Source organism: Microtus ochrogaster, chromosome 1 (assembly GCF_000317375.1).
Source record: "Microtus ochrogaster isolate Prairie Vole_2 chromosome 1, MicOch1.0, whole genome shotgun sequence".
In the NCBI taxonomy this organism is placed as follows: domain Eukaryota; kingdom Metazoa; phylum Chordata; class Mammalia; order Rodentia; family Cricetidae; genus Microtus; species Microtus ochrogaster.
The window spans coordinates 64,501,241-64,512,637 of NC_022009.1; the positions used below are offsets into that span (position 1 = coordinate 64,501,241).

At 42.6% G+C, this 11,397-nt stretch overlaps 1 protein-coding gene across 12 annotated transcripts in view; it reads right to left on the reverse strand.

Annotated features, from left to right (window-relative positions):
• The window catches only part of Pex5l (peroxisomal biogenesis factor 5 like), a 204,642-nt gene that overhangs the window by 61,449 nt on the left and 131,796 nt on the right, over positions 1–11,397 (reverse strand). For all 12 annotated transcript variants that reach the window (XM_005343778.2, XM_026782184.1, XM_026782169.1 and 9 more), the window contains one exon: positions 4,512–4,623. In XM_005343778.2, the coding sequence (XP_005343835.1) occupies positions 4,512–4,623 (112 nt within the window). The remainder of the gene's footprint in view (positions 1–4,511; positions 4,624–11,397) is intronic.

The window sequence follows — 11,397 nt, forward strand, 5'->3', positions numbered from 1 at the left end:
ACACACACATAGGCACACACAAAGACACACAGACACACAGACACATGCTCAGACACACGCACACACTTTCTATTTTTGAAGGGCCAAATTATAACAGATCCTTCTTTCTTATTTAGTGTTCTTGTTTTCTTGTTCTGTTCTGTTTCAAGCCACAATCAAATCTACACACACAGAAAAAGAGAAATGTTCCTGAGGACAAAACAAGAAGAGACAAGGATTTTGTCTCCACAGAGAAGTCTATGAAGTGAATTTGTCACGAATGGCCTGAAGGGGTCATCTTGTTGTCGCTGAGTTTTCTCGAGAAGATGGGAACCACTTTCTAAGGGCTTGGGGAGAGGAGTCCGTGGTGAGTCAGAAGCAAAGTGGTGGAAAGAGGCCCCTAGAACCAAGTCAATTGGCTTCTGAGCCAAATTTAAGCCTGGCAGGCAGCCAAGAAAGGGCTCCATACACTTCCTGTTCACTGAGCGGTTCAATGAAACTTCTAGACACTATTGGAATGGCAAGGACTCTAGGCCAATGGGACTTCCTTATGATGGAAGGAATGCTCCCAACGCCTTTTCCGTTGTACAAACATTTAAAAACTAGCCTCTTGCCCCTACACTTCTTTTAGACGCAAATTTTCATTGTGAACTTATAAAATTGAAAGTACTTTTGCTACAAAATAGTAGCTGGCGGGTTTTAATTTAATCTCTGTTTCTGAATGAGTGAACGGAAAATTCAAACTGGCCAGTCACACCTGTCCACTTTGAAGCTCCTGGGCCCTTCCTGTGTTTGTTCTCCATGCTGTCATTGTTTTATCTATAAATATGAAGCTGGAGCCTAGCATAGGCAAAGGCCTTCCTTACTGCCCATTTACTGGAAGCAGTGTCTTAGAGAATGGCCTTGAAGCCGAGAGTCCCCTAGGATGACAACTTTAAAAGCAGAGAAGGTTGGGGTAGCCTCTGGAGTCGGGGGGTCAGCATGTTGTTATGTGTAGGTTGCAGGAGTTGAGGCTTAGAGTCAAGGGCTTACAGCTCCTCTGGTGCTCCAAAGCGAGCAAGCCTGGGTGCAGAAGCTGGGTGTTTGTTGACTTCTAGATTAAAGTGAAAACATTCTCCTAGGCACATGAAGGTTTGGGTCTCAGGGCTTTTGTGTGCAAAGTAAGAGTATGAGGATCATTGCGTGTGTCAGAGTGTGCGTGTGTGTGCCCACAAGTGCGAGGAAATACCTTCTAAGTGCTTTAGCTTCACATTGGCAGCCCTTTCTAACTGTTGGTCTAATGACTCGATCCCTCCCTAGCGTCAGAAATCACAAGCAGGGACCACAGCTTCTCTTGTTGATCTCTGAGAGAGAACCTGTCTTGTGTTCTAACATACGTTAGAGTTATTAAATTACAACGTAGTATATTGCAAACTTTGTCATGCTACATGTATGGCAATCTAATCACTTAGATTAGATTGTTGTTCAGTGGCTTTCAGAACACTTGTTGTTATCAGCCTGTGTATAGTATCCATACATCTGCTTTTTTAAATCAAGGGTCTTCTTGAGTCGAGGCTGAAGTCTGTAATCTCAGCTACTTGGGAAGTAGGTGGATCACCATTTGCTGTGAGTTCAAGGCCAGCCTGGATATTTTAGTGAGAACGTGTTTCAAGATATAAAAAAGGAAAAAGAAGGTGGGGAAAACAGCTCAATATGTATGAGATTTGGGTTCAATTCCCAGTACAGAAAAAAAATCATAGGTACATAATTATTTTCTATTATTAACAACAAATCTAAGGATATATTCTATTAAAATTTGTTAGAGAAGAATTTTGCCACCTTGGAAAAATACTTCCTACATTGTTTACTTTGTATTGATTTTCATAAGAACCACATTCTTTAGGGATTTAAAAATATAGCGAGTTTTGCCTTGAGATATGTTTCTAAGCTTGTAAAACAAAGTGTCCAACATAGGTTGGTTGGAAATCATTGTATGGCAGGAAAGATTCAGAATATTGCATTATGGATTGAATGGCGCTCCACCCCTTCCTTGTTCATAGGTAGAAGCCCCGGTACTTCGGAAAATGACCTTATTGGAAATGTGACTAAGAGGAGGCTGTTTGGAGGTCAGGACACAATCCCAGGATGACAGATGTTCTCATGTAAAAGGGAAATGAGACACGGTAGATGTAGACAGAGAGATCGATGCGATCTGCACACAGATAAAATCCCACTTGGAGTCATGTGTCACATCCAAGGAACCAATAGGAAGGATCAGAGGTGGTAACAATGTCTTCCCAAGAGCCTGCAGGAGTGTGTCCAGCCAGCACCTTGATCTGAGGCTTAGAGATTGGTGACAGTTCTCTCAGCTTGTAGCAGGCCAGTAAACCCCAGGGGCCTCCTGTATCCGCCTTCCAGTGCTGGGATTATAAACACAGGCTTTTTAACCCAAGAGTTCTGGGGATTGAACTCTAGTTCTTACGTCTAAACAGCTAGTGTTTTACTGACTGAGCCACTTCCCAGCCCCCAGCACTGGCTGTTTCAAAGGGGCTTAGTTTCTTTAATTGAAAAGTGACAATGAGCTTCCTCAGTGCATCTGATTCTTGTGGGATTGCCTACAATTAAGAGACCCCGGCTCTGTGTTTTCTGGGTTAGCTCTCCAGTTTCAGCCAGCTGAACCCCAGCTTCAGAGGTTAGTATAAATCGGATCTGATGGTTGAATTCATTTTAATGTCCTGTTTAGAATATAGCCAACACCGTTCTGTGTGCCTGAACACTCCAAGTGACAATTGGATTTAGAAAACAACTTGGGTATGACATTAAGTAACAAAGAAGGAGATTCAAAAATGCTATCACCTGAGTTGATCGGTGTGACCTCCCGGGCTCGACTTTACCACTGTCAGCACATCCATAGACGGCTTCCTTCCCTTCATCTCCTTGACCGTGCTGTTTTTCGATATGGAGAGTGAGGCTCAGCTATTACTACCAGATAGACAACAGAAAGCAGTAGCTAGCCCCATGGTACGGAGCTGGGAGGAGAATGCCTGTGGTTTGATCTCCCAGCGTTTCTTCCACCTGGGCTCCTGGCCAGCATCCTCTCTCTATAGTAATTTACAGCAGCCTTGAAAAACATCTTTTTTTTTTTCCCTATCTGATTTTCTTCACTTAGGCTTCCAAGTGGTAAACATGTAAGTCACTTGCCAGTGGAGGCCACTGTGAAAAAGTGGGACCAATGTAAGAAGGGAGTGTGAGATCAGGCTCCTCTGAGAATTGGCACCGCTCACTCACTCACTCACTCACTCACTCACTCACTCACTCACCCACCCACCCACTCACTCACTCACTCACTATCATCTCTGGTTTCCCATCCTGAAACACCACGCTTTCCTCACTATTTGAAGAGCACACCTTTGAAAGGGAGTGTTGGCCCAACGAGGCAGAAGTGAAGAGAAGCCCTGCTGGAGGAATGTAGACCCTGCCGTCGGTCTGAGGTGGTCTTTTTTTTTTTTGTTTTTTGTTTTTTTTTTTTTTTTTTTTTTTTTTGGTTTTTCGAGACAGGGTTTCTCTTTTTTTTTTTGGTTTTTCGAGACAGGGTTTCTCTGTGGCTTTGGAACCTGTCCTGGAACTAGCTCTGTAGACCAGGCTGGTCTCGAACTCACAGAGATCCACCTGCCTCTGCCTCCCGAGTGCTGGGATTAAAGGCGTGCGCCACCACCGCCTGGCTCTGAGGTGGTCTTTCTGATAGTGATGAGTGCTCATCCCTACAAGCGCCAAGCAAGTGCTGAGCAGAAGAGGGTGTTCTGCTGAGAATGCCTCGTTCCAGGAAGGGTTTGTGCAAGTCGGACGCTCAGGTCATTTATATATAGAGAGGGCAAGGACCGCACTAAAATGGCCCCATAACATCCTATGCCCACAGGGTATTTTAATTATCACTGACCTCTACTCAGAACGAGTACCGCAACATTTTTATTTGGCTGGGCTTTTGCTTCAGAAAATATTTTCAAAAATAATTGGACCATCAGGCTGAAGTTGCAAAATCTCCCTCTGAGATAGCAGCTTTCCTTTATAGAATGGCGGGTTTCTGAGAGGCAGGGCGGTAAATGCAGAGGTGTGTGCACCAAAAGCGGAGTGAGAACAGTAACATACTGAAGGCCAGCGAAGCCGACTGGGTAATATACAGTGTGGTTTCCGGGGTAATCAAAAGTCATTTATTAATTTATATGCTGGATTGTATACAGGTCAGTCACTTGATTGCAAACATCATCCCCTACTTAAAAGGCCTGGAGGCAGGGATGGTGAGAGGGCTCAATAGGTAAAGGCGCTTGCTGCCAATGCTGACAATCTGAGTTCAATCCCTGGGACCCACACGGTGGAAAAGAAACATCTCTCTGAGCTCTACTATGCCCTCCATAGGTCTGTTTCAATTTGCAAATGTCCACACCCACAAATAAATAAACATACCTCCCCACTTCTTTAGAAAAATGCCTGGAGGAAAAATACAAACATCTCTGGATAAAGCACACCCCACTGGAGCATAGTTAGAAGTGAATTACCGGCTGTGTTGGACGTTACTGGTTTTGCAATGGCCTCAGATTTGGTTTCACAGAGGAAGTCATCGATGGAGGGGCTCAGAAGAGGTCTGCTTTCTTGTTGCTCATTCACCAGCTGAGAACAAATGAACACAGGCATCAAAGGGCTTCTCGGCTGAACTGCGGAAGCATTGAATGAAAACACAGCCCTGCAACACAAGAGGACAAGCAAGCCCTACCGAAATCAACACAAACAGAAATAAAATAGTGGGGTGGGCCAATAGAGAAAACAAAACATCACCACAGGCTGGGGATGAGCCTTCAGCACTGTTAATATATGTTTGGTGCAGCCAACTTTAGTGTTAAAGCTAAAGCCTGTTTCTCTCCCTCCTGGAGGGGCTTTAGAGTCACCTGATTCCAGCACATGAGAAAAGACACCTGGTCCATCATAGGTACTATGGGCTCACGCCACTCTCTATCTGGACTAAAAGTCCTAAAAAGCATTGGAACAGGGGCTTCAGATTCCCTGGTGATGGACTCTCATGAGGACTAGCTACTTGGTGTCGGTGGGTGAGATGCACACACATGGACCTGTGTGATTGGTTAGATGAACACTACTTTTCTTCCTTTCTTAAAAGCTCAAGGTACCTAGAGCCAACCCCCTTTTCCTTAGCATGGTTTTGGAGAACATAACAAATATTATTTGAGATAAGAAAATATTATTGCATAACCTGTCTAGGCATGTAGTAGGTGTCTGTGAAAACCTTTAGTCTATGGGAATAGGTTCCTATAAGTATGATCCTGTTTTTCCATTAATTAATTCTAGAATTTAATTAGACTTAAAATTCTAACTAAAAACTGTTTTAGTGTGTTCCTAATTACTGGTAGTGGCCAGTTATTTACTGCTTCACTTTGAATCCACACTTTCTATAGTTAAGAGAAAATACACACAAGTAGTTAATCACTAACTTGGGTGTCTTGGTTTCCTGGGAGAAGCACAGCTGTTTGGCTCTACTTGTGGTCAAGAAAAGATGCTCCTCAAAGTTCCTAGAATTTTAATAACTAACCTGTCAAGGTTTTACTTTTTTTTTTTGTAAAAAAAAAAAGAAACATAAATTAAGAAACAATGGACTTTGGAGTACTGCCAAGTCAAAATATAGAACTCCACTCATTGTCATGTCATGTGTCTCTGGTTCAATGTCAACAAAGTAGTTCATGGTCATCAGAGACTGGACACCCAAGCACACAGTTGTTGCTACAGTGCATCAAACCTCAGGTCTCCGTTAGAGCTTTTCATGGAGAATTAAACATTTGATTTTCCTATATATTTGTGGATATTAGTGAGGGATACCTTAGAGATCACCCTTCTTTAGTGTTTAAGTTAACGCCATTAGTCTTCAGTTAGTGATAGTTTTAATGTTACTACATACAAAGACACGTTTTACTGGGAATCACAGTCCTAAGGCAGGGTGGGTTTTGGCCTTTTTTTTTTTTTTTTGGTCTGTTTGTTTTAAAAGATGTTCCTTTAGTTTATAACTGAAATTCTGATCTTTTTGCTTTTGTTTTCTGTTTTGCTTTTTGTTTTCCTCTTGGCTATTGCCCATGCTGGTTTTTTTTTTTTTTGAAATAGCTTTATGTCTTGAGTGTCTGTGAGCTCCCTGGAGTTTCTAAGTGAGACATTTGGGTTGTTAAGACTGCTATGGATAAATCAAGCTTAGGATAGTCTAAATATTTTCAGGCATATAACTCCATTTTAGGATCTGAAGATGAACTTGAAATCATTGGCAAGGCAAGTAAGATGGCAGAAAATGACAAAATGACCAACCCCCGGTGGTTCTGCATCCGGATCTGCTTCTCACACGGGCAGTTTGTGTACCACTTTGTACGGGGGATACTTTCTAGGATCCATCCATCATGTGGGGTGTAGTGATGACATTTGCTCTTTGAACCCTCAGTAATTAATGAAATGAACCTTCCCTGTGGAATGTGGTGTGGATTCCACAGTGCCAAGATTTCTGAGGCTGAAGGTCACCATCAAACACGGCACTGTACTACCCTCTAACAGGCCTGTGCTCACCAAGCCGCCCTCTGGCCCTGCTGGCGAACATGTAGGAGACATAACACAACTGTGACTTTAAAAGTCTAAATATTTACATATGATGCCACAGCTCTCTCTTTGATAATCAGGACTTATCTAAAGAAAGTCTAATTTCACAAACAGGCAACTACGTATAACTAAATTCTCTTTACATTGATTTAAAACAATACGGGCTATTTCTTCACTAACATTTTGATTTGAAGGAGGATTTAGATAAGTGTTTGGTCTGAAATGTTTGTGAACACATAAGGGCTGACTTAGGGACAGGACCTTCGTCTAAACACAAAGCTCAAGTGTATTTCCTACACACCTTGCACACATGCTTGAAGGTAGGTCTATGTAATAAGTTTTGTGTGTCTGCCTCTCTTATGGCTGCCACCTCTAAAGCCAGAGGCTTGCACACATAGCTTCATACTGGAACTTAAAAAGTTTTGGATCTGATTTCAGAATAGGAATGCTAAACCTGTATCAACTTTAGTATAGATAAACACAAGTTAAATTACAAGCAACGTTCCCTGGTCCTCCCTTTTCCAAAACAATGAAGGGCTCAGGATTTATCCCTGGATCCCAATTCTGTGTACATGGTTGCAGAACAGGCCTGAGTTTCTACAGCTTAGGATATGGGGATATTCAACTTCTGTAGATATTCTTAGTTCTTAATGCTGAAAAATCACCCTGTATTATTTGGCGAATTCCAGAGAAACTATTGTTTGTATCAACATCTAAATGGGAGAAACGAGTGAAAGGCACTATCGAGTAAGGGCTTTCTTCAGGGCAGCATGCTTGTCAAAGACAAGAGGATTTTGTTGGGGTTGCGGAGTCACTCATTCCAGTGTCAGATGGAGTCCCCGAAGGAAGGGTCAACAGTCCTCCCAGTCACTGCACACCAGAGGAATGGGAACCAGGGGACAGTGTCTCAGAAAGATCCCAATAAATCCAGGACAGAGTCATGTCTCTCCAGTCTTCTAGCTCCTGCCTCTGCAAGGCTGGTGTCTCTTCGGTGTCCAGCGTCCTGTTTCTGACCACTCCTGACTCCAGAACTGATGGAAGCATGTGATGGTCATGTCATATCCCTATGTCATTCTTGACGTTTCACTCCAGAGACACAAAACAAGAGGACACTGTGAACAGCCTTTAGAGTTAGCGTTTCTCAGGCTGGACCAGTGTGGTGGTGCCCTGCTGCAGTGGGATGAGGCGAGGCTTCCAGGTGAAGAAGAGGAAAGGCCAGATGACAGTGAGCATGCAAGCCATTCAAGTGGGTCAGAACGAGCTTGGGCTTGGATGGAGAGGTGGACAACGAGGAAAGAGACATCATGAAGACAAAGGAGAACCCTTACAGGGTCTGAAGTTAGACACAGCCACAGCTCACCCGTTATAGCCTTCACAGCTTCTAGTAGGGAAAGTTGATGCAAAAGGAATTCAAGAAATGGCTGACAAACGAGACAATGGCTTGCTAAAAACTTAAGGCACAATAATGTGTATTTTGCACACTCTGATTAAATGGATCGAACATTGTTTTAGTCATGGCAGTGGTATTTTTTAAATGTGTAAACAGGATCAGCTTTCCCCATCCCTCCTTCTCTTTCTTAACAAGTGGACTGTTTTTTCTCGTGGTGATCTAAGAATAAATGAAAATTTCAGGTTACAGAGCAAAGGTTAAAGTTGAATGGAATCCTCAAACCATCCTGCTAAACTTTAATTTCAAATTGCGATCTGTGGATTCCTTCCTCATTCATTGGCAGGATGAAGCTCATTGGCATTAGATTTACTTCTGTTCGTTTGAAAACACTTTATCAATTTCTGTCATTTAAGACTTTGGGTACAGAGCATATTGGTGTTATTAAAATGTGAATCAAAGGTTTCTAATTCTTTGCTAATAACGGAGATCAGCTTCTTAGATTAATCAGATTATCAGAGCTGACTTTAAAAGGCCCACTTCATTAGGTGTGAAGTTTTGTCTGTCTGTTCACATCTTTCCATTTCTGTTTCTTCTCTGACTGTGGCCTCTTCTCAATGTTTGCGTCAGCTCAAAGGTCATTGGGGATGTAGCTCATGAGAGAATATGTGTTTAGCATGTGCAAGGTTCTAGTTTCAATCCAAGCACATGAAAAACAAGCCCCATGATGGTAATGGATGCTTACCTGTCTTTCACACACCCCTACAAAAGCACACCTTGATGGAGCCCCTACAACAGTACACCTTGATGGAGCCCTACAATAACATACCTTGATGAAGCCCCTACAATGGTACAACTGATGGCACCCCTATAATGGCACATCTTAATGGCATCCTACAATGGCACACCTTGATGACACCCCTATAATGTCACACCTTGATGGCACCCCTACAATAGCACACCTTAATGGCACCCTACAATGGCACACCTTGATGGAGCCCTTACAACAGCACACCTTGATGGCACCCCTACAATGGCACACCTTGATGGAGCCCCTACAACAGCACACCTTGATGGAGCCCCTACAATGGCACACCTTGATGGCACCCCTACACACCTGATGACACCCCTACAATGGCACACTTTGTTGACTTCCCTACAATGGCACACCTTGACCTTCTTCAGTGGAGGGGAGTGAGCACCTTTGGAATGACCTCCTCATCCGTGCTTATGTAGTACTTCTATCTTAGTTTTAATGTTTTTCTTCTCACTAGACTAGAACTGTCATGGCATTAGAGAGTTTATTACATCTTTTTTTTGCATCCTATAGTAATGGTTTAATATATATTGAACAGCTTTATGTAGTGAAACTGGCCGACTGTGCATCAGAATGATCGCGAGGGTGTCCTGGACCTCATACCGAATTCTAGCAGCCCATGGCGAGATTAGTGGTCTTTCAAAATGCTTAGCGACTTCCTAGAAAGCTCTATCCCAGACATTCAGGTCCATTTCCTTCCAGGGTTGTGTCTTTTAGATGGGGACTATGGGGGCGCCTTAGCAGCATTTTGTGATGCTATCAGCGAGGCTGTTAGTTTTCTACCAAGAGGGAAGAATGCCACGAATTAACATATAAAGCAGTGGGCATTCACTCAGGCTTGTGCTCCACCGACACCACCAGCACTGGTGAGAAGGACTGGACACAGGTGAACGGCAGGGCAAAATCACCACAAGACACAACCTCCTCACCTCATTTTTTATTTTAAATCAGAAACCTGCATCTGGAGACTTTGAGGGAAAATACTTCTGAAGACGCAGAAACGGGGGCGGGGGTACAGAAGAAAGTAGGTGAGTAGGTAGATTTGCACGAAGGGCTTCCTTATCAATCAGGATTCAAAGGACAATTGAGCCTTTATATTTTATTGTTAATCAAATATTCAGTCGAATGATGTCAATTGAATTGTGACCTACTAAAACTGGGTAGGTGACATGATCAGCAGATGCTGCCACACAGTGCAGGGACACCAGCAGCTCCGATCACTACCTTACTATTTTATCTGAAAGTACCTTGCCTTAGATCCACTTTAACTCCTCTGTTTTAGTGTTTTTTTTAAAAAATTTAATTTTATTATGCAGTCTATTTGGACCAAATTATAAAGAAATATTTTAATTAAAAATATTTTGTTTATTTTTGAGATTATAATATAATAACATCATTTCTCCTTCTCCTTCCTCATTCCAACTCCTCCTTGCTTCTTTTCCAATTCAGGGCCTGGTTGGAAAATATTTTTCTTTTAAATACATTCTGTTGCTTAAATAAGAGTGTCTAATCATTTTACTTACTTTGTGACTAAAATTTAACTTTATTTCCAAATAAATCTATCACTTAGGTTTTTCATGAGAAGAAATAGAGTGAAAATCTGTGTCAACATACTATACACCGACAATAAAGTGAAATGCATTTCAGGTAATCAAAAGCATACAAGATATTAATTCCTGCAACACTGCTCATTTCCCATCAGGTCGTTACTGCGCTCTGTTGCTTAAGCAGTTCAGCACTTTAGGAATCACTTTTATAGTGAAAACAATAAAGCGAGCGTGCTGGCCAGTCTTAACTGTGAAGTTGACTCTACATAGAAACACCTGGAAAGATCAGGTTGGTGTGTAGGCATGCCAGTGGGGGACTGTCCTGATTGTTAGCTGAGGTATACCCAGACGACTGTAGATCACATCATTCCCTACACAGGGGCCCCTGATTAGTACAAGAAAGGAGGAAGCTAGCTAGGCGCAAGCAATCGAGAATGCATATCTGCTCTTCCCCCTCTTGACTGTGGTTGCAATGCTCTAGGTTCTACCTTGACTTCCCTCAATAATGCGCTGCAACTTGGACTTGCAAACCAGATGAACTCCTTTCTCCCCCAGGTTTTTTTTTTTTTCCTGGGAGGTGTTTCTTCCAGCAACAGAAATGAAACCAGGGCAGCTGTTGACTAGAAACAACTGATAATTTCATATTTGTAATGTGGATGTAAAATAATAGAGTAGTAATCTTTGGGAATTCTTAAGCTCATTTCGTGTCTACGGGAACAAAGCACAAATATGCATCTGTGCATTTAAAAACTCCCTTATTGTATGTGATGTTGTTGGTTTGAAGTGTATGTCCACTGTGGAGCAGGTTTTCATTTATCATTTTGTTATAGAACTCCTTTATAGTTTATTAATTCTGAGCAAGGTTAGGATTCATATGATATCTATCAAAACAGGGATGACATGGGGAGGATTCTCTAACATGGACTGTGAGCTGGCTCAGTCTACTGATGATCATCCCTTAAACAGTTTATCTTCAGAGCCTGGGCACACCTGCCCTGGTACCTGAGAGCCTTAGGTGTGTGGGTCCTAAGGGCCCTGACCAGGCCTTAGGT